The 27847-nt window shown below is 40.6% G+C and overlaps 1 protein-coding gene across 2 annotated transcripts in view; it reads right to left on the bottom strand.

Moving 5' to 3' along the window:
• Positions 1-4863: 4863 nt before the first annotated feature.
• Positions 4864-27847, bottom strand: part of PSMD14 (proteasome 26S subunit, non-ATPase 14) — a 58965-nt gene continuing 35981 nt past the window's right edge. For both annotated transcript variants that reach the window (XM_033165864.1, XM_033165856.1), the window contains exons 8-12: positions 19178-19285; positions 16261-16335; positions 13339-13464; positions 12220-12282; positions 4864-6570 (exon numbers count right to left, since the gene is read on the bottom strand). In XM_033165864.1, the coding sequence (XP_033021755.1) occupies positions 6472-6570; positions 12220-12282; positions 13339-13464; positions 16261-16335; positions 19178-19285 (471 nt within the window). In that variant the 3' untranslated portion in view covers positions 4864-6471. The remainder of the gene's footprint in view (positions 6571-12219; positions 12283-13338; positions 13465-16260; positions 16336-19177; positions 19286-27847) is intronic.

The raw sequence follows: 27847 nt of genomic DNA, 5'->3' as shown, positions 1-27847 counted from the left end.
AATATTGAGAATCAAAGGCAAAGGGGAAGGAACTCCTGGAAAACTTACCAGACACTATGTCTGCAAAAATAAACCCAGTAAGAATCCATAGCTGAGGTTCTGCCCCCTCCAACAAAAATCCTGGCTATGCTCATGTGATGAAGAGAAGCAAAAGTCCTACTCTATTTTGCCTTGGTCAAACCACACCTAGAGAACTGTGTCCATTTCTGGGCACCACAATTAAAAAAGGATATTGACAAGCTGGAATGTGTGTAGAGGAATGTAACCAAGATTATAAAGGGTTGGGAAACCAAGCCTTATGAGGAACAGTTGAGGGAGTATTGGTATGCTTGTAACTCGCTCTACGCGGGGCTGCCCCTGAAGCTGACCCAGAAACTCCAGCGGGTGCAGAATGCCGCGGCGAGGCTCCTCACGGGGTCTTTGCCGCAGGACCACATTCATCCAGTGCTTTACCAGCTGCACTGGCTCCCGGTGGAGTACAGGGTCAGGTTTAAGGTGCTGGTTTTGACCTTTAAAGCCCTATGCGGCTTAGGACCCTCATACCTAAGGGACCGCCTCTCCTGGTATGTCCCAGGTAGGACCTTAAGGTCCTCAAATAATAATCTGTTGGAGGTCCCGAGCCACAAGGATGCCAGGTTGGCTTCAACTAGGGCCAGGGCCTTCTCAGTACTGGCCCCGACTTGGTGGAACAGTCTGGCAGAAGAGACCAGGGCCCGGCGGGATTTGGCATCTTTCCGCAGGGCCTGCAAGACGGAGCTGTTCCACCTAGCCTTTGGGTTGGGTTCAGTTTAACCCTGATGTTTCGTTCTTTTGGGGTGATTGGTGGGCTACTTAAAAATGAGGCTGAAGTTTAATTTAGTTTTAAATTGTATTTTAATCTGTATTTTAATGAACTGTTTTATGTTTTTGTTGTGATTTTATTGGTGTTAGCCGCCCTGAGCCTGGTTTCGCGGGGAAGGGCGGGGTATAAATAAAAATTTATTATTATTATTATTATTATTATTATTATTATTATTATTATTATTATTATTATGCTTATCCTGGTAGAGCCTGATAAAGAGGAGACTGAGTGGAGATATGATAGCCATCTGCAAATATCTAAAGGCATGTGACATGGAGGATGGAACAAGCTTGCTTTCTTCTGCTCTGGAGACTAGGACCTGAACCAGTGGGTTCAAGTTACAAGAAGGGAGATTCTGACTAAACATCAAGCTTTCTGATGGTAGGACCTGTTTGACAGTGAGACAGACTCCCACCAGAGGTGGTGGACTCTCATTCCCTGGAGGTTTTTAAGCAGAGGTTGGAGGGCTATCTGTCATGTATGATCTAGTTGGGATTCCTGCATTGCAAGGAGTTGCATTCAAGAAGCAGCAATTCATATGCTGAGGGTCAGTGGCTTGAAAGATCGTAGCAAAATTGGATGAGCTTAAACAGCACATTCTTACAGTAGCTGACTGATGAGTTGTGATTTACACTGGGTTTACAGTGTAATCCCAACCATGTATGCTTATAACAGAAGTAAAAGTAAAGTTTTGACAAGTGTAACACTGGAAGTTGGGGCTGGTGCCTATTGGCAAGGATACCAATAGTACGAGGAGTTAGAGGCGACAAATTCTAATTTTCTCCTCCTGCTGCCCAATTCTTGTAGGTGGAGACACCATGAGTTATACCCTACACATGTCTACTTAAAAGTAATTCCTGCTGGGTTCAGTGGGCCTTAGTCCCAGGAAATGGGTTGTAGGTTTGCAGCCTTACATCCTTATTAAAGTAATTCAACCTTGGCCCATTGATTGCAGTGGAATGTGGGAACTGACTGCAACTCATACTATACTCAGCAACTATTGCCAGTGGTAAGAGATGGTGGAAGGTGTAGTCCACCAAGATCTGGCAGGCACATGCGGCTATCCTGAGCTAGGAGGAAAGAAGATTCACCTTGCACCCAGCTGTCTGAGAACAAATTGCTAGGCTTTGCTATGTGTGTATTTGTGGTGTGTATATCCGGTCTGTGCGTATCCAAAATAACTAAATGAAGAATGTGATTTGGGTCATGATCTCACATTTATGCATCAGTGTCTCGAAAATGATCAGGGACACTCTTAAGCTTCCAAGTTGCTCTGAGGCCTTGGTCTTTCCAAGCATTTAAACGGGGTGGGGGACTTTTCTTTTTAGATGGAGGGCCACATTCCCTCAGAAGAAACCTTCTGGGACTGTATGTTCAGGGCTGCTCACAGGGGCGTACAGGGGGCACACATGCATCAGGATGCAAGCTGTTGGGAGTGGGGGAACTGCTTCACTTTCATTTAGACAAAAGAGCAGTAAAGCAGATAGCTATGAAGAAAGTTAGAAAGCAAAGAGTGGAGGCAAATTTCAAAGATTCCATCAGCCAGATAGAGAGAAGCTGCTGTTGCTAAGCTTGCTTACCCAACTTAATTGCTGTTGCTAAGCAAACAGAGGAAGGACTGCTCACCACCCTCACCTGGGAGTAGGGAGGGAGGCCTCCAAGAACAGAAGAAACAGGGACAGCTCATTATTGTTGCTGCTAGCCAGATGGAAGATTGTATGTGTACTGGGATATGTTTGTTTAAGCACTTTCCTCTGTGTCCACATTATTTCATTCACTCCCTGTGAGCTGTCTTTATAGTATAAAACACAACTGGCTGTTTTTGGCATGATTTGGAAGCTACTCCCTTGAAATTGCCCCATCCCCTGCAATATTCCATGTTTCTACCCCCCACCCCAGTCATCACTGGTCTGCATGTCATCTTTGCTGTTTATTAATATATAGCAATTATAATAGAAAATACAAACTTAACCAGAAAATATAACCTAAGATCATCAAATACCTTGCAGCTGCCACAATTTAAATTCTAACAGACTATACTTTAGAAGGGGCGGATTAACTATCAAGTTTAGGAAGTTTTGAAATGTCACATGCTTACAGTATTAGTTGCTTGCCATTGCATATATGTACCTTGCTTTTCCTTTCAGGAGCTCAGGGCTGTGTACACTGTTTTCTTCTCCCACCCCCTATTTTTATCTTCACAACAGCCCAGTGTGATAGGCTAGGCAGAGAGTTGGTAGTTCAGACACTTATGACTGTGCATACTTATAGATTATTATTCTTGCTCGTTGTTCATCAGGGTTGGCAAATTTGATTGTTTTTGTATTTTGCTGTAAATATCAAGACTCTGGAAATTTTGCAGTTAAAGCAAGGAGGCTCTTCTTCTGACCGTAGGCATGCTTATTTTGGTGTGATCTGTGAATAACATTTTATCAGCAACCTTGTGTGGTGAGCTAGACTAAGTAAACATGTGTACTTAAAAAGCAGTTCTAGCCAACTTGTAAGGTGCAGCCGAATAGCAGGGGGAACAATACACATGCAGTGTACTGGGTGCAGGAAATCCTGTTGGCATCCCTGCATATGCTAGTGGTAGATGGGGCTCTCCATCCTGGAAAGCAAAGGCATTGTGACAGTTCCAGGACACATTCCAGCCAGGCACTTGAGGAAGCCACAGGGCAGCACTGAAGATTGCAGCCTTGGAATGTCCCGAGCTTCAGATGAAGAGAGCTGGAGGATTGCATTTGCCTCCCGCACCTGAGGTTCCCCACCTTCAAGTTAAATGCGCAAGCTTTCCCCCTACCTTTTCTGAGAAATGAAACTAAGCTGATGGGAGAAAATGGCCAGAGCTGAAGAGGGAAGTGGTAGTTCTTTTGTTTTGATGGACAATTATAGCTTATTTTCCAAGGTAAATCATAGTGATTTGGGAGAGGGATGTTGAAGCCATACATCAGTCTTATTCATCTCCCAAGTATTAGAATCATAGAACTGTAGAGTTAGAAGAGACCCCGAGGGTGATCTAGTCCAGGCATAGGCAAACTCCGGCCCTCCAGATGTTTGGGACTACAATTCCCATCATGCCTGACCACTGGTCCTGTTAACTAGGGATGGGAATTGTAGTCCCAAATATCTGGAGGGCCTGAGTTTGCCTATGCCTGATCTAGTCCAACCCCTGCAATGCAGGAATCCAGATGGTCATCCAACCTCTGCTTAAAAACCTCCCAAGGGAGTCTGTTCCGCTGTCAAACAGCTCTTACTGTCAGAAAGTTCTTCTGATGTTTAGTTGGAATCTCCTTTCTTGTAACTTGAATCCATTGGTTTGGGTCCTACCCTTCAGAGCAGGAGAAAACAAGCTTGCTGCATCTTCCATGTGATAGCCCTTTAGATGGTATTTGAAGATGACTGCCGTATCTCCTCTCAATCACCTCTTTTCCTGGCTCAACATACCCAACTCCCTCAGCTGTTCCTTATAATGCTTGTACAGTATATTTTTTAATCTCCCAACCAATTAAAACAGTCCTCTTCAGCTGCAGTCTTCAATTTAATTAAAAATCCTTTACATCTTCAAGGCTGTGTGTATTGCTTTTAAAACAAAAAACCTCACAAATCTTATGCCTAGATAGCCAAAGTTTTGCAATCTGCATCAAGTTTGAATATTTGCTTGTTTCACATTATTTATTCTGATTCTACTACTCTAGGTGAGGTGTAAAAACTGTAGTGCTCCAACGGCTGGCATTCTGACTACAAAACAAAAGAATTTTTTAATTCAAACAGAAAGCTAACAATTCTAGAGACAAGGAAGTTATTGTTATTCTAATACAGTTTATATGTTAGCTGTCTTTTGCCAATGCATATTCAAGAGTGAATACAAAGACAGCATGTATGACAGTAGTTACCAGAACTTTATGCACCGGATACTGGAAGCAAGCACATTTTTTAAAAGTGGACAGCAAAGATGTGGACTTCTCCTGTAGTGGCTGAACTTAAACATTATCTAAGAGTGAAAGAAAACAGACAAACCGGGGTTGTTTTATTGGTAAATTTGTCTTCCTTTATTCACCTTTGAATCTATTTGCAAGAGATTGTTTACAAAACTGTTTTCAGAGGTTAAAAATCTCTCTTGAACGAGTCTTGATGGTTCCATCTTTTCTTACGGTTTTTAATGTGCAAATACTTGTTTGATTAAATGCGTATTTTTCAGTTTCTTTTTTTTACAAATAGTAATAATAATAGAAGATTTAACCCAAAAAGAATTTGTGAAGGCATGTTTTTGATTTGGTGTTTCGCAGAATTTGTTGACAAAGAATTCTTGTATTTTATGGAAAGTTTGTTTTTAATAGGTTTGTTACTCTGGCATTGCATACACTAACCTTTTTTTCTGAATTCACATACACTTTCAAGGCTCTATGCAGTCCCAAGAGCAAGAACAAAAAATTGGGAGGGGAAAAAGTGACTGAAAATGAAAGTTTTTGAGATACTGAATTCTGTACTTTACAGAGCTGTAGTGAAATAGACAGAACGCTCACCATAGCTTACAGCAGTTATGCCAGGAAACTTGAGCCAGCTTCATGATTAGCTCACAAGGTTTTTAGAAGATCAGTTGTTTTGTGCAGCATTTGATGGTTTAGCATGCTTCTTTCAATATCTTGCTTCCCCACTGCCCCTTTCTGGCACACATCCCATAAAGGTGTCTGGGTTAGCTGCTGTAAAACTGCCCCTCTCCTGTTTGCTCAAAATGATAGCTCAAATTAACTGGGCCACCATATACATTCTCAAAAAACCTGCCACCACTTTCAAGGTTTTTAATCAGCACATTGCAGGGGCCATTCATCAAGCTAGGCAATCCACATTCTCTTCAATACCGTTGTATCGTTTCCACCTTTTGCACAAATTTATGAAGTCATTCCCCAATAAGGTGAACTGCCCTGCCCTGTGGTCAAAGGCCACATACACAGGCTCACGTCTGCCTGGAAGCCACACTCCTCTGACCTGAAAAGTTATAATTACAGGTGGGTAGTGGGAAAGGACAGAAGCAAACTCAGTGCTGAGAAGAGCTTAGAAGTGCCCTAGTATTGCTTTGTGTATATATTTCAAGACTGACAAGCTCTTTTAAAGTTTTTGGGGTTCAGTCCTCCCTCACACTGAAAGCAATAAGACCGCATTAGTGCTTCCTAGCCATAGAAGAGATATGTGCCGCAACAACAAATGACCACATGCTAGAGGTCTCCATGTCCCATCAGCTTACTGAAATATCTTTCTTTGCTTGTTGAACTTTGTACAATATTGTCAACAATATACCCTCCCCGATTTATGAACAACACAAGCAGAACACTAAGGTTATTAAAAAAAAAACTACATGGCAATAATCAATATATATATACTGCTGATTTTCTTCCAAATATTAAAATGAAAAACCAAACCAAACCCCAACCACATTTTTAACTCAGTTCCAGAATTTGCAAAGACCCTGACATAAAAACATATCCAAAGTAATTGCATAAACTGAGATGAAAAGGTGTTAGAGAGATGCTCTTAGACTGCAAATGATGTCTTTGACATCCAAACATATCTTAGTCTCAGTGCTTGAAACAATGGATGATCAGAGACTGGAAACAGCATTTACAAGCAAGTCATTATTTAAATACAACAGTATCCAACATAGCTGCTAAACACTGGACAATGTTGCAAGTCATCAGCACATCCACATGTTCTTCTAAGTGGCGTTTGGGGTCCTAAAATACAAGTAGAAAATATTATTCGTAGACCTTATTGGAACATCACATTTGCAATTATTTGTTCTGTGTTTCTATTTCACGGCAGAACTGATGCCATCAATAAGCAATTAAAACTCAGGGTTCTCTTATGCAAGCTATTTGATGTAGTTTGTAATTAAAAAAAAAAACCTTAAGTGTTAGATTGAGGCTGCACAGTGTCCATACAAACTAAGCATGTTATTGTCCTGAAAGTGGCATTTTCAACAAATGAGGACCTAACAATAAGAGACATACTTCTCTTTCCCTTAATATCCTGATGTTGATGGGCAATTCTTGTGGCTATAGGAGTGGAGGACAATGATGGATAAATGAAGCCCTCCACACGTGCAATAGCTTTCCTACCCGCAGCTCCTTGTGTGCAATCCAGGTGAATGGGGGGGGGGGCGCTGCATTGCACAGAAAGTTCTGTGACAACACTGGAGTGTACAGAGGATTCTTGATTGGGGGTCATCATCATCATCATCATCATCACCACCATTTATTAAATTTCAGACCTGCCTACCACCATGAAGTGCCAGGCGAGATCTCCAGAAGCGTGAACATTAACTGTCTGCAACTGTTTTGAGTCAGACACACACTGCCCATAAACACAGTGCTGTGGCCTTGCATGGTGCTGCTTTCTCATATTAAAGGGCACCTATTCAAAACCTGTTCCAACACAGCAGTTCCCCCTTATGGTTGCTTTAGGGCAGTTAAATAAGAGGTGGTGGCAGGGAGTTACTATATAGGGAATAGGACAACATTTGCTTTTCTACACTATGCTCCCCCAAGTTGACTGTGCTAGTTGACCTGCAGATATAGGGCAATATACAATTGTAATAAATAAATCATAGTAATAATAGTTGCCACGGATCAGTATGAGAATAGCTGTAGCCAAATAAGCATTATTATTTTTTTAAAGTGGAAAACAGCCTCAGAGACTGCAATTAAGAGCGGGAAGAGTGGTTAGAGGATAATGGGTTGCTCAACACTATCCTTCCTACAATTTGTCTGTTGAAAGCCACACCAACAAGGTGCTTTCCCATCTGCAGGGAGATGGTAAAGGCACTCCACACACCCACATACGCTCCACCCCATCTTCTTGTAGCTACTGAGACTGAAAGTGCAATCTGTTGGGGGAAAGAAGTGATGAGCAGTGCCAAAGGTAGTCTGGCCCTTAATCCAACTGCAACACTAGCAAACTGCATCAGATCACAACCACAATCGCATAGCCCTTTACCCAGGAGTAAGCCCCACTGAAATCAATGGGACTTACTCCAGAGTAGACATGTACAGTACTGCACTGCAAAATGCAATGTTATTAAACCATAAACATGTCACCCTGTTGAAAAAGAAACGCATCTAAATATCTGGGTATGCATTGCATTGAAAATTAATAGTGAATTTCAACAATCCATTATAACACTGTCTCGTTCTTATTCATTTATCAAGTTCATTAATGAATTCTGGGCTCCATTGACATCAATGGGAGCTTTGCCATTTGCTTCCAATGGAACTGGGACTCCATCCCATGTTATTTTAAGATATCCTCACTCAAAACAAAAGTGCTTTCCAATTAAATAAATGAAAACAAACCATAAAACACAGATTGGGGGTGGGGGATAGTGAAGTGTGTGTGGGGGGGGGGAACCCTGATGCTAAAACGCTCTTTTAAGAAATTTTGATTTGCAAGCATATCCATAGTTTGCAACTGAATTAAACATTATTTTTGTCCACTCTTTGACTGTTTCATGTGCCTCCGCTAAGAAACTGCACAGTTGGACAAAGGAGGATTATCTTTTGCCAAGATTAGTTATGCTTTCCAAGATGAACCTGGTTAATAAGCAAACCCAATGACACAGCCAGAACAAGACTTTGTCTTCTCAGACCCCCTCCTATTGTTCTAAGCTGCAACTTACGTTTATTACATTTGTATACTGCCCATCCAACTAAGTCCCCTGGGTAGTTTAATTTAAAAACAACACAAATTACAATTCGCAATTAAAACCACTAAATCCAAACACAATAAATCACAAAGGCAAAAAGCCTAGCAACCCCACCCCCCACAACTTAAAATTGGTATAAAAAGCAGCCAAAACAATTTAAATCAGGATAAAACCCAGCAAGAGGAAACTGCATCCAATATCTGAAGCACCTATTAGATTGTAATTAAGAGGCGCCTTCTCCCAAGGCTATAAAGACCTCAGGATAGGCACCTGGCAAGTCTTCCACTGCATCACCACTGCAAAAAGACTTCTCTTTAGTATCTGCCTGCCTCTCTTCATTAGGAGAGGGAATCTGAAGGCCTCCAAACAAGATCAATGCAAGTGTGGATGGGTGAAGGCAATTCTTCAGGTAACCACAATTCAAGGCGATTGGATCCAAGCAAGATGACAGATAGTAAAAGATCTGTAGCTGAGATAACTAGCTCAGCTAGTTATCTAGCTGATAACTAGTTCCTAAACTTCATTTCTTATTAATAATCAGTGGGCCCTACCCTGCATACTTGCTATAGATGTAGATGTTCTTGCTCAGGCAGCACAATTTTTAAATGACATGATAAGGGAACATATTCTGTTCCATGGCTATAATTGTTTATAAGTAAATAAGGAAATAGCTGCATGCAATGCTGCAGTTCCATTTTCACAGATTTCTGCATGTGCAGAACTTTCCTTTCCTCTGCCTGTAGCTCCACCCTTGGTAGCCTTTTCAAAATCTGCTCCAGAGGGTTTGATTCTCCAAATCAGGTTTGGGGGGGGGTATGGGGTAGAGGAAAAGAAAGGGATGTTCTGAGCAGAAATCTGCTTGATCGGTGTTGGGTACAACCCATAGTAAACCTCAGTACTGCTTCTTTCTTCAAACAAAAGGGGTTGGTTGGTTGGTTTGTAAAAAGCTTCAACCCCCCACATTCTGCAGTATCAGAATACTTTGTTTCCCCCCTTCAACAAAAATGCCCCACTGGATTGATGAAGATTTTTTTCTAGAAAAAGGTGCCGGAACTCCCCCTTTTTAATTGGGGCGAGTTGTTGAGTGTCCCCCCCCCCCATTTGCCCGCTCAACCCAACGTCACAGGGATAACATAAAAACCTTCACCGCCAAAATCACCCTGCCACCCGCAGCCCAAAGCACCATGCAGGGGGATGGCACAGCAAAACTACACAGCTGCCGGAATGCATCAATGAGGTGCCGGAACTCAGTTCCAATGAGTTCCAGCTGAAAAAAAGCCTTGCCTGACTTTCCTACACAGCCATTTCTAGAAACGCCTGGATGTGCATCCTGTTCACTGAAACTCATGTCCAAGTCCTTGCCATGAGACTCAAGATTGGGTATTTGCATAGCACCTGGTACTATTCAAGTAGTGCTGCCCTTACAACCACTACCTTGTAAGGTTGTTGTTGTTGTTCAGTCGTTCAGTCGTGTCCGACTCTTCGTGACCCCATGGACCAGAGTACGCCAGGCACGCCTATTCTTCACTGCCTCTCGCAGTTTGGCCAAACTCATGTTAGTAGCTTCAAGAACACTGTCCAACCATCTCATCCTCTGTCGTCCCCTTCTCCTTGTGCCCTCCATCTTTCCCAACATCAGGGTCTTTTCTAGGGATTCTTCTCTTCTCATTAGGTGGCCAAAGTACTGGAGCCTCAACTTCAGGATCTGTCCTTCTAGTGAGTACTCAGGGCTGATTTCTTTGAGAATGGATAGGTTTGATCTTCTTGCAGTCCACGGGACTCTCAAGAGTCTCCTCCAGCACCATAATTCAAAAGCATCAATTCTACGGCGATCAGCCTTCTTGATGGTCCAGCTCTCACTTCCGTACATTACTACTGGGAAAACCATAGCTTTAACTATACGGACCTTTGTCGGCAAGGTGATGTCTTTGCTTTTTAAGATGCTGTCTAGGGTTGTCATTGCTTTTCTTCCAAGAAGCAGGCGTCTTCTGATTTCGTGACTGCTGTCACCATCTGCAGTGATCATGGAACCCAAGAAAGTGAAGTCTCTCACTGCCTCCATTTCTTCCCCTTCTATTTGCCAGGAGGTGATGGGACCAGTGGCCATGATCTTAGTTTTTTTGATGTTGAGCTTCAGACCATATTTTGCGCTCTCTTCTTTCACCCTCATTAAAAGGTTCTTCAATTCTTCCTCACTTTCTGCCATCAAGGTAGTATCATCAGCATATCTGAGGTTGTTGATATTTTTTCCGGCAATCTTAATTCCGGTTGGGGATTCATCCAGTCCAGCCTTTCGCATGATGTATTCTGCATATAAGTTAAATAAGCAGGGAGACAATATACAGCCTTGTCGTACTCCTTTCCCAATTTTGAACCAATCAGTTGTTCCATATCCAGTTCTAACTGTAGCTTCTTGTCCCACATAGAGATTTCTCAGGAGGCAAATGAGGTGATCCGGCACTCCCATTTCTTTAAGAGCTTGCCATAGTTTGCTGTGGTCGACACAGTCAAATGCTTTTGCATAATCAATGAAGCAGAAGTAGATGTTTTTCTGGAACTCTCTGGCTTTCTCCATAATCCAGCGCATGTTTGCAATTTGGTCTCTGGTTCCTCTGCCCCTTCGAAATCCAGCTTGCACTTCTGGGAGTTCTCGGTCCACATATTGCTTAAGCCTGCCTTGTAGAATTTTAAGCATAACCTTGCTAGCATGTAAGGTAGGACAATATTAAACCATCCCCATATTAGCTACCATATTAGCTACCACATTAGCTACACCTTTAGCTTGACACATGACACAGCTGGGTGGGGTGTACAATGGAAGGCCTGCAGGATAAATAACTCCCTCATCGTGGATTTTAAGGTCCCGGGGGGGGGGGGGTTATTTGGCAGGCAACCTGGCAAATTTACTTCCAAGTAAATGGAATCAGATTATGAATGTCCCCCCTCCTTGGAATGCCCTTTGGCACAGGGATTGTCATTTGAAAAAGAAGGCGTTCCTCTATGGCAGTGTTTTTCAACCTTTTTTGGGCAAAGGCACACTTGTTTCATGAAAAAAATCACGAGGCACACCACCATTAGAAAATGTTAAAAAATTTAACTCTGTGCCTATATTGACTATATATAAAGTAATTCTCTTGAATTTTTCAATTTTTCCCACGGCACACCAGGCAACATCTCGCGGCACACTAGTGAAAAACACTGCTCTATGGCGCAAGGAACAAGTCGAGTAGTATGGGATTCAAGGATTAGGTTTCAAAGTAACAATCCAAATCTACCGTCCTAAAATCCAAAGGAAAACCAGGATGTCTATGGGCTTTGAGCATTGGTAATGGCTGAATTTTTGTGCTGATGACAGAATTTTATATGGATATTCTTGTTCTCTTGGCTTTGGTGCCCAAGTGCATGAATACTAGGGAAAACCCACTGTTTTTAAGGATAGGATGCCAGATGGTTTATTTAGGTAGGAAAATGTACCAAATGAAACAGTGGCAGATGCCAAATGACAATTTTATGCCCCACTGTTGAGACTATCTCAAGTCAAAGACTTCAAATAATTTGTTTCAGTGGAAATAAGTGCACCATTTGTAAGGAGTTAAGGAAAAAGGAAAAATCATCAGCATGTGACTAAACAAAAATACACAAAACATGTTATTTCACGTCAGTATAATTCATTACACCTCACCTGCTTGCCAACATTTTTTATTGCCAGCTGTTCAGGTGTCATCTTATCTTCTTCCTCCACAGCCTGTGAAGGATATGCAGAAAAGGTTAGCATTTGAGATCTTATTCAATCAGGAGCCCCCCAAAATTAAATGTTCTTTTATAAGGATGAAGCTGAAGTGACAGCATAATTTTAATCACTACATACCCAATGAAAAAGGAAACTGTGCTAGGGAAACAGTCAAGGCCCACATCCCCATCCCCACCCTGTATAATAGTGCTTTCATTGCTGCTGTAAGTGGTCTTGAAGTGTAGCATTTGTATCTGTAGCACTAACAATGTACACCACCCTTCACAGACTGACACGAAAAAGGAAACACTCTTCAGGGCAGGGGCCTAACTTCTGATAGGGTGGGGAAGAAGAAGAAGAAGAGGAGGAGTTTGGATTTGATATCCCGCTTTTCACTACCCAAAGGAGTCTCAAAGCGGCTCACATTCTCCTTTCCCTTCCTCCCCCACAACAAACACTCTGTGAGGTGAGTGGGGCTGAGAGACTTCAGAGAAGTGCGACTAGCCCAAGGTCACCCAGCAGCTGCATGTGGAGGAGCGGAGACGCGAACCCGGTTTCCCAGATTATGAGTCTACCGCTCTTAACCACTACACCACACTGGCTCTCACTGGGGAGACAACCGGAGGATGGAAGGAAGTGACACAACTAGCAAGGAACACACAAGTATCATTGGATCTTGCTTCTGATGGGATAAGCCCTTCACTCTCGCTAGCTTTGCAACATATTTATATATATTATAAAGAATAAGCCTGTCTTATGTTGTGCACTTTCCTAGCTTTTAAAAAAAGAAAGCAGACGTCAGCAGGGCTAGCAATTTCATGCTCACTTCTTAGACACTTTTAATGTTCAACAATGCCATTTCAGTTTGGTTTTTTTTTGCCCCCAACTCCAGTAGTAAGTGCCCTGATTTTTATTCTTTGTTTTTTAAAGGATGAACAGCTATCCCACCAGTACATGTGAACTGGATATCTGAACCTGGAATTCCAAAGGCAAAAACGAGTCCCGGGCACCCACAGACTATCATCAGGATAACCCTTACATCGCAGCTCAAGCAAAGGCATACTGTGGTACCTTGTTGTAGTTCTTTGCTAATTCCAGCATTTCCTTCACTACTGTCTCGTTGAGTTTGCAGTGCTCACTGTAGTCTTGAAGGGTTAAACCTTCCATCCAACTCTTCTTATGTAAATTGAGCAACATCTGGTGAGGAAAGTCAACAAAGTATTACTGATTATGGAAGTGCTTACTCCAGGTGAGGGCAGGAGTTCGGGTATTAATAGTTGTGGCCTCAATTATGCAATAAACTTTGAACTCTGAAGAATCATGCAGATATTCTATGTCTCTCAGGATCTGAAGCAACACATGGCAAGAGACAGGAAAGTTTTTGGTGACGGAAAGTGCTTAGAACACTGCTGCCAAGTCTGAATTAACTGGGGCTATCACAGATCATTTTTCTGTTTTGTAAGTTGACTCCTCACCCCAGAGTTGAGTATCCATTGGAGATCATCTGATGAGAGAGAAATTGTTTGCTCTAAAAGATAATTGTAAAATTTGAACCCACCCTCACAGGGGGATTTATAAAGACCCAATTGAGTGCTAAAAATGGTTTGTGATCATGTGGTTTCAGGCATTCTGCCAGGCTATCAGCTTCCAATACATAATTGGTGTCAGAATCGCAGAGGTCTGATTCCCAGTCATGAGAATGAAGTCATGAATGTGCAGAGAAGAACACTGGACTGAAATGGATGCCTGCACACTAGGTGAAGACTTCACATGTTAATGGAAATAGCCCTGAATCCTAAAATCTCTTCTTTGTCACACTTGGCAATTACTGTTCACACCTTTACAAAAGTGCTTGCAGTGTAATGAACAAAATACAATCTTCTCAGGTTAGTTCTAAGGCCTAGACTCCAAAATGTAGAGCAGAGAGAAAAGAAAGGTTTTTCTGCAGGAACTAAGATCCAAAGGAACCAGTCATTTATACGTTTCTTAATGTCTTGAAAGCACAGGTCTATTACAGAAGGTCCAATGCTAACACAAACGTATTTCATTTAGCCTGGTTTAAATTTTTTGAATTGGAAAATAGTTTGTCACCTGGTTCTTGCACACCTTTAATGAGTTGGTTCCAAGCAAGACAAAGGATAGATTCTGTTTGTCAATAAAACTATGTAACTGTAATGTTTGAATATAGCCTTTATTTAATTTCTATACCCTCCAATAACTAGCACAGGAGTTATTTGACATAAAAGAGGCTGTCTTAAAGGGCGGAATCTAGTTGGCAACCCTGGTGCTTTTGATCCAGCAGATGCTTCTAATAACAGAGCAAACCATTCCCTCCTGCAGTCCTCAGCATCCCCTCACACTGAAAATTGGCTCCAGAGAGCTGAGGGACTCTCTAGAACTCGGTGGAAGGGCAAATCAGCAAAAATCCCAGTCTCTTCTTGTAAGGTTCGTGTGATGGTGCTTACGAGTGACGAAGCAGGAACCCAAACAGTCTTTTGGCAGTTTTATTGTGCAAAACTATTTACAGTGCAGAGCTACGACAAGCATGTCTGTCTCAGTCAATGGCAGAATCCGGGAGTGGCCCCTTCCGGCTCCTTCCCCAACATAAGATCTTTAGCGCCTCAAATCTCCTCCTACCCTCCTTGCATTTCACCCCTCTGCGCAACTGGGGCACCGGAACTGACGTGTTTCACTCCTGACCAGCCGGACAAGGTGAGGTGCTGGGGCTCTCAGCAGCATCTCTGAGCCCTCTCCTCTCCCGGCCGGCCCCTTCCCCTTCCTCCCCACTGGAGGTGTGGCTGCTCTTCGCGCTGGAAGAGTTGCTGCTGCTCAAAAGGCGCCAGGGCTTTCTGTAAGCTAACGGGATCCGTTTCCCTCAGCAGGCCAGGAGGCAGTTCCCTGACACTTGTTTGTGAAAGCATCAATTGGATCAAAGCTTTTCTTGTGACTGCAAGGGCACCAACTGGATTCCACCAAAAAACATTTACTGCCCGTGTTGAACAAGCCAAGTGGAATCTATCATTGCTGTCATACCATACTATAACATTCTGCATTTGGGGGAAATTAGTAGACTTTGTAAGGTAGAAAGGAAACTAGCAGTATATAGAAGCCTAGAACAACTTTTTTATTGTATCATTTGAAGCACAGGTAAGATTTTGGTTGTAATGAAACAACAACAACAGAAGAGTATGCTGTACAACAAGGAATTATTAACTTGCCAGCAGTTATTCTTATGTTCAGCTTTGAATGACTTAAGTGTGCCTCCCAAAATTACCTCAGCAAGTTTAAGGAAAAATTCTAAATGGATCATAGAAAACTTTCTAAGTTTTCATGAAACAAGGACCTTGACGTCATCATTCATGACTTTGTAAACTTGAGGACTGTTTTTGGAATAGAGTTTACATCTGACTGTCCTGAAAATTTCTTTGGAATATTCAGCCACCGCAGAATGTTATACCATGCCACTCACAGGTAGTAGAAGGCATAAATATATTCATTCTGTACTGTAGCAACTACATAATCTGCTTGTTTTCAAAGACAATTCAAGATACTGGTGATAATCTATAAAAGTTCTACACCCTAGGGAATACCTCATTTTCTACATGCAGGGCCAAAGAAATGGAAAATAGCATTTAGAAATATGTGGGTTTAAAAATAGCCACATTTCCTTCATAATTTAAACAAAGATTTTCCTAAATTATTGACTTAAGATAGACTGATTTTCACCAACAACTTATTTAGCATTCACTAGTTCTGGAAGAAATGTAGAATTCCACAATGAAGTTCAGGCTGAGGTTCATTGGGCAAGGCAATGCATTCACCATATGACATAAAGGTGGTGGTGGAATGACATAAATGACAACAAAAGATATTAGAAATTAAAATTCATATTACAACACTGCAGCGTGCTGTAAGTCAATTTAAGCCATTTGCAAGCAATTTTTAAAAAATATTACCCCAAACAATTGAAAATAGGCTAGGAACAAAACTTACCTTCTGTTCTAGTTCATTCTTCCTGTAATTGATGGTAATGGAGTAGTAATGTCTATTTAATCCATGAATTAACGCCTAGAACATTTAAAAGGAATAAATAAAACACACCTGGTAATTTCTACTAAATACATGCAAGAATCTGATTAAATTCTAGAAATATGGACTTGAACTGTAAGCTTATTTGAAAAACTTTCCTGAAAGGTGTTTAGGTTTCCATATCCAAAGCTGCCCAAACATATAGCCACCAATTACATATTTTGCTGTTCCCCCAGAGTCAGACACGACTGGACCTAATGGTCAGGGGTCCCTTTACCTTTACCTATATCTTGCTAGAAACGCATCCAAAATGAAATAACCAGTTCCAAAGGGTACAAGCAGTGGACTACAACTAGGTATAGATTATTAATCCTTTTAGTAAGGATGTATCTGTCTAAGTTATACTCAGAGCAGACCTACTGAAATTAATAGACCCAAAGTAGACATGTTCATTATGTTCAATGAGTCAATCCTGAGTAGGACCAACATTGGATACAACTCCTATTCTGTCACCCAAAATTTTAATTTTGGTACAGTTATGTAAAATACAATCTTAAAATGGCCTTAAGCTTTCAACATGAGTATTTGTCTCATTCAAAAAAATGAAAGTTAAATAAATGCATGTAACTGTTTCTGGCCAGGATCCAAAGTAATATCAGATTTGCACAAGGGAGAGCCACAGCCTCAACTGAGATTTGCTGTTTTTTGAAGGACAGAGGGTTTTCTGCCTGTTCTGGTGCCACAGTTTCTATCGCTAAAAAGATGGAATCACTTTTAGAAGCCAAACAGCAGCTTGTCTCTTTGACAGTAGGAGCTGCTACAACAAAATCCTATACAACAAGAGCTGTTATTCCACATGCAGACATATAACCATTTGAATTCTTGTTTCTTGTTTCGAGGGAATGACACATATTAATGGATGGTAATTTAGAAGGAATGTTGGAATATACAAATTGTTAGGTTTGGGCTTGGAATAAAGAACCTGCAAAGGTTGGCAATGCTTTTAACAGCTGATCTGAGACCAAGGTATTACCGAACTCTCTAAAAGAAAATAATAATGAAGCATGACACTTTGGGGTTTGCCGGAGAGGTCATTACATACTGCCATGAAAAGCCCAGTAATATATTCTCTAGAAACAGACAAGCACAGGCTTGCCTGCACCCAATCAAAAACATTAGTGGGTTCTTCCATACTCATTATGATTTGCAGTTTGCACAGATTCAAATTGAGTAATATACTTCCACCTTATTAAACAAGCATTCTTTTGTTTGCTCGGTATTTTGTTAAGCTACTGCATTCATGCTACCAATATACATTTTGAAGTCTGAGGAGTTTATGACTATGACTAGATAGGAAGTCTCCAGGGTGATTGCAAATGCTGGAGCCTATGATTCCAACTCAACAGTGGTACTATGCTGTTTTCAATGCAAGTCCAGTGTTTACAGCATATGTTGCTATTGGTGCTCCTGTAATTAATCTTTGGAGAAATAATTAAGGTTCTTTGTGGCAACTATCTGGGCCTTTTAAAATTCATTTTGAAAGAAAAAAATAATATATATAGATTTTTTGAAATTATCGTCATTAGAGCATGACAATGATAGCGACAAAGCATTAATCATTCATGAGGGAATGCTTGTTTAAGAAACAAGATGCTTCCTGTATGGAGGTCTGTTTATATCCAACTCTAAGAACTGTAGTCCTAAATGCCAGATTATTCTTACAAGATAAAATAATATAGGGTGCTTACTTTTATTTTTAAAAATTATATGCCTTATGAGTACAAAAGTTCTCTAAGTGGTTTACTGTAGACAGTAAAAAATATTCATTAAAAAACCCAAGATACATAAAAATTGCATGTAACTTGACTAGTAAGCTTTTTACATGCAGAACTTTGGAGAGAATGAATGATCCCCTCTATCTTCTACCTGTGGTTACAGAGAACATGGGAGGATGCCTGCAAGCCCACGACTTGTATTTTGGATCACACTGCAAATAAAATCTCAGGTTATGAGGAAATATCCAAAAAGGCCTATTTTCTGAGGTGCTAAGATTGAAGTGCTAATGGAGGCAAGCTAAAACCCCAGAAGTACAGATTTGTTTAGCAGAGCTACTGAAGTCAGCATAGATATTCCAAGCAATTAATTTGATGATTCAACGGAACTGCCCTTACGAACTCAGCACTTATATGAAAAACCAGGACCAACAGAAAGAGAGAACAGAAGAAGCACCATTGTTTAAAACAAAACAATGTGGAAATAATTTGTTCTAACACACACCTATAAAAATCTGATAAATCTGCATGTGATCTCTGGAAAAACAAGGGGCATGGCAGTCGTAAAAACGAGTCACTATAGATCTTTATGCAAAATGAAATCTCTTAACAACTTTGGCTGCAATATTGTATCTCTGTAGTAAGAGTCAGTATTTTATAAATGTAATTTATTGTATTTATAAACCATTTCATACTCAAAATGCTCAAAGCAGTGTACTATAAAATGAAATATAAAAATAACAAATGTTTAAAATACAGTTCAACAAGTTACACAAAGGCCGGTGGCCTACAAAGCTGATATTAACAACATAGGAATGCCTGGATAAACAAAAACAAACTGCAGTTGGTACCTATCTAATTTCAGGAGGAAGAATGTTCCATAAAGATGGAGTTTTAATGTTAAATACCCTGCTCCAAGTAACTATAGGACGAATATGAGAAACATGTGGTACCCCTAAGAGGGCCTTGTCTAATGACCTCAGTGATCAGATGGGTAATGGAGGAAGATTACATTTACAAAAAAAAGTGTGTGTGTGTGTGTGTGTATGCAAATATTATGTATTATAAATAATATATATAGACACATATATATCAAATACTGAATTTACCTGGATAGATGGCTTGTTTAAGTGACCCAGATTTGAAGTTGTTTGTCTTGGTTCATGTCCCAAGACCATCATATTAGCATTGATCAATCTGAAAGCATCAATAACAACCTGTAAAAACAAGACGCCAAAGTCAATTCTTTGTAGAAAATGCAAGCGATTGCACCAAGTAACAGAGGAGAAGTCACGATCAACTCACATCTGTTTTTGGCCTTTCTCCAGAAAATTATTTAATTATAATATTAATAAAAAAGAACCACCTGCTGTCTCTGCCATCAGCACACCAACTCGGTTGAGTATTGTAAAGTGACACCAATTACTACATTTTTGGGGCAGTTGGGAAAAAATAAATTAAGTTTTATACACTCTTATTTTGATGGCTTAAGTTCACACACGCACACACACACAAACAAACACACAAACTTTAAAAACATGTTTGTCACCTACATCTTACCTAGTCAAATTGAATGACAGGGAAACTAAATCTGAAAGTGAGCACAAGCTAAGGGACCATGTTTAAAGCCCAGTCCTGTCACATCAATTATACCACTGGAATACTTGAAATGACAACAAAATTATAGTCAGCAAGGAACTTTCCCCATGTATTCCCTTCTAGTCAGATGCTTTTTACTCCCTGCAAGTAGGAAAGAGGCTATAAACTGTCGGATGGATTATGACGACCTTGTCAGTGTCATGGCCAGGAGCAAAACCCAAGCAAAACCAAAAAAGGGAATGGAACAAAAATCAAGGTGACTTACAACTGTAAATATGCAGTGGGCAACTTTTGGGGAGGTGTTTTTTTGTTTTTTACTTATTTTTGTTTAATTCTGCAGAGCTCTCAAACCATAATCATAAAGGCAACTCTTGATTTTGCCTATGGAGCCTTCGGAAAGGACCCGGTACAAAACAGACACTGTAAATTCTGATGTGGGGCAACCAACACAAAAGACTACAATGCTAGAGACAAGTTGTTTTTTCAATTTAGCCCACAGTCCTTCAAGCTGATTTGCTTAGCAGTGATCCAACTTTCATTTTCTCAAAGCAAAGAGTGCCGGTGGAGTGTAGTGTGAGCTGAGAGTCTAAAACCCCTAGTTTATCTCACCTCAACTACCAGCTACATTCTCAGCTCTCCATCCATAGTAAGAGGATAACAGTAGCCTATTTTGCAGGATTATTTACTAGGAATGTGCAAAGCTTGTTGAAGGAAAGGAACACATTGCAGCTTTACAATTTTGTAGGAAAAGCATGGCGAAAACCCATGCTGAGCTTTAGGAAATGATACCAACAGACAATTGCATCAACACACAACCACACATCTCCACTAGGGGAATGCCAGTGGCAAGTTAAATAGGATGTGCATGAGATCATGGGATGAGGAACCACTCGAAGTTTTTAGGCTTCTTCCTAATGCAAATGTTTTCTGCGTGGAAGCAGCGCTTGAATCAGACTATGACTCCAAGCAAACATTAAGAGCACAGGAGAGAGGCAGCCAGGACTCATTCCTAAGAGGCCTCCCAAAATGTAGGAAAGCTACATGGACTAAGGAGAATCAATGATTCAAAGGTTAGAATTACCAATGAGACCCCACAGAACTGAAATAAGCAGAGCTAAAAGGAAATCCAGAGGTTAGCAAAACAAATCCGAAGGTTATCTTCCTTTCAATCCCCAAGCTACAGTAGCTGTTCGGTTCTGCTCTTCAGCTGGGTACCAAAGGGCAGCAAACAAGAGTTTAAACTGTTTGGCTCAGAGGGTGGAACAAACAACTTTTGGACGATTACATATCCTTTATGCCTACATGGCAGAAGAGAGAAATAACAAATGCAAGAGTATATTGTTGGAACAGTATGTGATGCAAGTCATTCTTCAATGTAAGCACTGCCATAAGGCCAATGAGTAACAAACACAGCTACAAATAGGAATTTTCCTACGGCACTGTAAGCATCAATTATAGATTCTATTGTTCAGAAAATTAAAAGCATAAATTGTACTCTTGAACCAAAGTTTTTTTAAGCACTTGCTAATAAATGACACATCAAATGTTTAAGTCCTGTCCTGGGCCGTCTTAAAGGGATCGGCCGCCGTGGCGCAACGATCCCTCGGCGCGCCCAGCGTGCCGCCTCTCTGCCCTCCCACGCTGGCCGCCCCTCAGGAGGGGGGTGTGGGCGAGCGGGGGATGAGGGGTGTGGCGTTGGAGCGGCGCGGGGCTTTGCGCGCCCTTCCCAGCGCTCCAGCCCGCCTGCCCGCCCGTGGGGGCGGGGGCGGGTTGGGGAGGGGGCACCCGGTATGCCGGCAGGCTCACGGGGGCGCCCCTGGGGGCCCCGGTGCCCTGGCGCGCCACGCCACCCAGACCCTATGACGAGATGGCCCTGGTCCTGTCTAATTAACAAAGCTCTCATTATCATGAAGTTAGAGAAAAAGAGAACCTGAAGAACCCTTCTCCTACATTTCAGCTCGCAACCTGCATAGCTTAATGTGGTTGCCGGAGGACTTACAAACAGTGGCAACCTTGTTGGCTGATATTAACTCAAAAGGGGACATCTGTAGCTCACTGGCAGAACCCCAGTTTGAAGGCAAAGAGTCCCAGATTCAATCCTTGGCATCTCTAGGTAAGACTAGAAAAAACTGCCTGAAACCCTGGGCCACTGCAGGTCTGTGTAGACAATATTAAATTAGATGGATCATTGATGCGACTCAGATTTAGGCAACTACCTGTGTCCTTATACAAACAGCAAACCATCAAATGTATAAAGTTTGAGGGATTAGTTCTATAAGAAGAAGAAAAATTCCCAAACAGTATGGGACAAAGGTGTCTTACTTTTTTTTAGAACTTGCATTAAATGAATGAAAACTCAGGAGTTAGTAGGTGGATTTACACCATGCTCAGCCCCCTGCTGCCTCTTGAACCCCACACCCCAAGCCCAATAGGTTAGCACTATGCCATTTCTTTTGGGTAGCCTGCTAAAAGAACTATTATTTGCACATTAGTACCGCAAAGTAATTGAGGTTGTCCAATGTAAGAAGTAACTGAATGCAAAAATATTTGGTGGGGCTTCTTTTTGTGGGGTGGGGAAACACCTGCATATTCCTTCTATCCTTATGATTATCTGGCCTAATTAAATACATAATTTTAACCTAACACGGTTGTTCACTTGATGGGTTTCCCCCCGTTTAAAAAGTTAATTTAGATTCCCAGACAGTGAGATCCAAATATATGCATATATTGCATAGCTGTCAAACTTCCCTTTTTTGCAGTGGGAAACGGCGCTGGAATAAGGGAATTTCCCGCCAAAAAAGGGAAAGTTGGCAGCTATGAATATTGTGTGCTTCCTAGCAGAAGCAACTAAAAAGAGAAGAAAGAAATGAGAGTATGTAAGAGGTGGCTTGATGCTTTGTATAATCCTGATAAGAAAACCCCAAGTGCATATGTACCAAGAGGTTGGGACCCGGGGGTGTAGTTGGGTGCTTAACAGCCCAGGAGGGGGCATTTTCAGTACAGTCGTACCTCGGGTTTCGTATGCTCCAGGTTACGTACTTTTCGGGTTACGAACTCCGGTAACCCAGAAGCGCAACCCAGAGCGTGCGCGATGCGCGGATGCGCAGAAGCGTTCTGCGCAGTTCACACATGTGCAGACGCGTTCGCACATGCACAAACCACTACTTCCGGGTTTTTCGCGTGCTTGTTCGGGTTGCATACTTTTCAGGTTATGAACTGTAACCCGGAACCAATTACGTACGCAACCCGGGGTACCGCTGTATTAGCCCCTAAGTTGTGGGATTCCCTCCCCCCAGAGGTACACCTGGCAATTTCACTATACAGTTTCCAGTATATGCTATCGTCGCCAGCTTTTAAATTTCAGTTATAAATCTAGTGTTTTTTATGTAACGTTGGTTTCTTATCAGTTTCCCAAACTCTTGAAGCAGCATTTGAACCAGATGTTTTAATTTATGAACACCTGCAAATGCCCAACCACAGCAAAAAGGGGAGTATAAATAAAAAGTAAGTAAAAACATAACTAAATATTCTACACTGCAGTCCTCTAGAGGCTTACTTGATAGGAAACAACACAAATAAAGAATTTACACTGAGGATACAATTACTTGGCAGTGTATCAGATTCAAAAGGTGCTTCATATTTTAGAGTACTAACACTTAGACTCCTAGAATGGATTCTGACTGCTCCACTAGAAAACATGGAAGCCATCCAAGACTGCAATGGCGTTTTCTAACAAAATTGCTTCTACTTGTATTTGAGCTCCATATGCACTTTTCAAGATCGCCTGCTGCAAATGAGGCTAAATCAATGGCCAAGCATCAGGTTTTACAACTCTGTTATGATTACAGCGCCCCAGTTTTACAAGGTCGTATTTGGGCAACGTTTATGGAAATGCCTTTAGCCATCTAGTGGTTTGCGGCGGAACTATACAAGCAGAAACACTTTGGGAACCCTGAACATTCATCCAATAGCTTTGTTTCAAATCAATTTCCATGCTGCTCCTCGAACAGAGGCAATTCTATGTCTCCGATAATCACCAGTGGTCTGCCTATTTGACTGTGCTGTTGATCAGTGCTCAGATATATGTCCCTGTAGAAAATTATACTGGCTTTTATGCCTAGGGACAGCAAATGCACAAGGGCACCCGATTTGGAATTAAGAAAGAGTCATTTCTAATAAACTACTGGACAAAAATATGACTTGAGTGACATTTTGCTTCTACTTATGAGCATCATTACAACCAATGAGAAAAAGAATATTTTAACTACACCAAGATTAAAGGAATTCACTGTGATCACTATAGCAACTGTCTTAAGGAAAACTAACATGCTCAACAACCTGCAACCTAAAATTAGATCCGGGATGCAATAAAAAAGCATAAATGCAGCAACACACCCTACATTTTGATTTCTATGCAATCTTATAATTGCTTTTTTTTACGCAGCAAGAACAAACGAGTCCCTTCTTTAGATAATCGTATCAAAATAAATAGGCTCATTAATGTCCAGTGCACTAATGAGCAATGGATGAAGGAGGTGTTAATTATGCTACAGTAAGATTCAGGGATAAAGCCCTGGTGAGCACTTGCGATATATGCAGTAGCTCAAGCCTTCTTTAGGTTTGTGTACTTTGAATTTCATTGTGATGCGGTGACAGGAGTGCAATCACCTTATATTTAGCAGCGGAAACTTTGTGGACACAGTAGTTGGAATGCCGATCTCACAAGGGTCAATTCAAGAGGAAATAAATTGATATCGCTTCCGTTTTTGCAAGCACTTGAGAGAGTTCTTTAGACCTCTAAATTTCTTCTGACCATGACAATGCATAATTGCATTAAAATGCAGCCTAAAGGCTTACATGACAATTAACTCTCCCTAAGAAGGGGAAATAAGGAGTTCTGTGTAACAGCAAAGTAAAAAAAAAAAAAAAGTATACAGATCAAGGTGGCTTTTTGTTATTACATGTTGTCCTATACAGCAATTCGTTTCACCAACTGGACGATTTAATCCTGCCTAGTGCAAGTGCCTTGAGACTTTGCAGAGGTCACTTCAACAGTAGACAGCTTATAACAAAACCATTAGCGGTTTGGCTAGCTTAAGGAAACCTCTTCCTTTCCTTTTTTTTGTTTATTATCACTGCATGAATCTGCAGCATATGATAGTTTATAATTTCTCAGGCTTGTTAAATTCATGTTAAAGGTCTGTTTTCTTGTTGAATAAATTTTGTTCATATAATGCTGCCTATTTCATACAGTGAGTCTTTAATAGCACCTTTGGTCTATGCGCAACTCACAGATCAAAACAGAGGACTAAAATAGGGGTTGATGATGCTATTTACATGTGTGATTCCTGCTGTCTTCTTGTTAGTAGCTTTAATATAATAGAAGACCTTGTCTGTTTTGTAATTAACACATCTTTACTGGAGAGATATTTGGAAGTGATTGCTGTGAATATACTGGTTAGTAAAATAAACACAATCACACACCACTTTCTGTTATCAGACAAATTTGTGAATTGTACACATTATACTCCAGATCAACAAACTGTGATATAACAGCCAAGTAGAAGACACATTTATATAACCTTATATTTTTCCTGAATATGTGTATTCATTCTGACCTTGCAAATATAATTAGTTTGTGGGATGCATGGAATTCAGTACCATATTTAGTAAATGCAATGTTTAGAAATAGATACTAAATATTTGGAATCTGCCAATACAAATTAAAAACTGCACCTATGTATACATCTGTGTTGGTTTTAAAACTGTATAAAAACAGCTACATTCCATATTTGTATCAACAGCTGTCCTCTGATCAAAGGTCCATGATACTGCTTGCTTTGTCAAAATCTAGCATTCAACTGAATTTCCAAGTAAAGTCATCTATATACATTTTATCCACATCATGAAATAATCCATTTAACAAGCTATCATCCTAATAAGTTCTTTCAATATGATTAACCAATTATAGGCCAGTAAAGAGAATATTTTTACTACTTTTTAAAAATCTATTTTCTAATGTATTGTTGTATTTTTAAAAACCCGAAACCTTCCAGTGGAATTATAGCTTTTACAAGTGTCTATATACTTGAAGGTATGTTTTTAAAATAAAAATAAAAACTTTTAAAATACCTATACACAATCAGAGGTAACATTTTGGGGGGGCATGCTACTAACACAGATGTAACATCTAAGGTGATTAACTGCAATCAGTTAATTCAGTTCAGTTACTCAGAAAAGAAGCTATTTCTGGCATATATTTCCAGCAACAACAAAAAAACTCCCACTAAGCCCTACGACATACAGAAGCTCTTTCAAAAATGTATTGTGTTGCAATTCAGTCATCTAGCTATTGTTCATGCCACAGTTTTATGAAGAAACATAATAATGCATAAGAAATTCTGTGCAAAGGATATAATGTAGCTATGCTAGGTGCAGAAGAAGTAATGTCCCATCTAAAATCTCTTTTATCACCTGCAACTGACCTGTTATCAACTGCTTAGTTGGTTTCTAAATTCTTTAAAAATTAAATGGAACACATGACCCTTGAAGCGCAGCTGAGGTTTATGACCACTTCGTTATTTATGCTGCCATGCACACTCAGACAACCACAACTGAAGAACATCTTTGGTCCCCTGTAACCCCACAGCATAAAAAATTCAGAGAAATCTTACTTTTTATGCCATTTCCAATGAAAAGCACTAAGAACAGAAACTGACTCATGCCAAATGCATATCACTGAATTGCTGTGATTGTGAGTTTGAGGTCTGCTACATGGAAATTATTTATAAAAATGTCAATTTTAGCTCTGGAAAAGAGATTCCTAGGAGTATGCACATTTTATTTCTTTATCCTTAGAGAATTTGTTTGCTTTGGGTCAGGTCTACTATGCAACCTGAATACCCATACTGGGAGGGGAGACAGCTACAGAATAATACATTTATCTTGACAAGCAAAGGCATGCATCTCTAAGCCACAAACAGAAAAACCGTAAGTTTCAAGGCTATATGCCTTAATGAAGATAGATGGATTATTCTACATCCACCATGGTAAAAGGCATTTAAAAATTAATGCTTTTAAACAAAAAGTCTACTTGAAACTTTTTGGTTTAGGGCAGGGAAATAAACTGAAATAACCCTTCAAATTTAAGCAAGCAAGCACTGCTGGCTTATCTAAAGCATAGCACTAATTGAGTGCCACTGCATTAAAGAAAACTTCAGCATACAAAAATTGCATTTGTTAAGTAAGATATTTCATTTTCAGCTCCTAGAAGACAAACACATCTTCACATAGTAAAAGATGGAATAAAAAAAAAACCTTTAAAAATTCTTAGATGTGCATTATACATACATTAAAGTTAACTGGACAGAAGATAAAAACTGGTACTGGAATACAATTTGCTACTAATGGCCAGTTGAGGAAACCCACATTGAGTCTACTAAGATGATCCACCAAACCATGGAATCACTGTTTGGAGGAACATAAATGAGCCCCAGTTGCATGCAATTCCTCATTACCTTCCTAATCACACAAGACTCTACTTCTCCCTTTCCCAGTCTACTCACGTATGGTTTTCCCCGTTACTTACTTAGCACTAACCATAGTTTGTCACGATGTCTGAATTAGCCAACTGATAAGTGATTGCCTTCCAAAAGGAGAATCAGAAACACGCCAACAGATTTCTGAAACTGAAGCCCCAAACTTTGCATATTCAGACGGTGGAGAAATTATGGACTGTACTAAACAGAAAAAAAGAAAGCCACACGTCATATGGGAGGGGGTGAGGAGCCTATGTGTGAATCCATGTCTTATTTGTGATCCTCCAAACTATGGTTTGGTCACTTGAATTAAGCCACTTGTTAGATGTAGTTCTGTTAATTGTGCAAATGCCCTTGGTACATGTCTGAGGTTTATTATCAGAAACAAGGTTTGTGAAGTTGGCACATTCTAACAAGGCATAAGCCGGCAGTTCTAATTTCCCCCCTCTATGGATGACTTTAAAATTGCTAGGGTCTCTGCTGACCACTTAATAAAATGAGCTTATCTCTTCAGTGTCAGTATCAGTATCAAAACCAATGCCATATTATGAAAACCACAGGCCCTAAGCCAGGATGCTGAGAAAGGCCACTTTAACTGATTTTTCAAAGGGAAAAATTAATAGGCTGCACCAACACCATATT

This window comes from Lacerta agilis, chromosome 1, assembly GCF_009819535.1.
Source record: "Lacerta agilis isolate rLacAgi1 chromosome 1, rLacAgi1.pri, whole genome shotgun sequence".
Classification (NCBI taxonomy): Eukaryota; Metazoa; Chordata; class Lepidosauria; order Squamata; family Lacertidae; genus Lacerta; species Lacerta agilis.
This window is presented reverse-complemented; position numbering and strand designations above follow the sequence as displayed.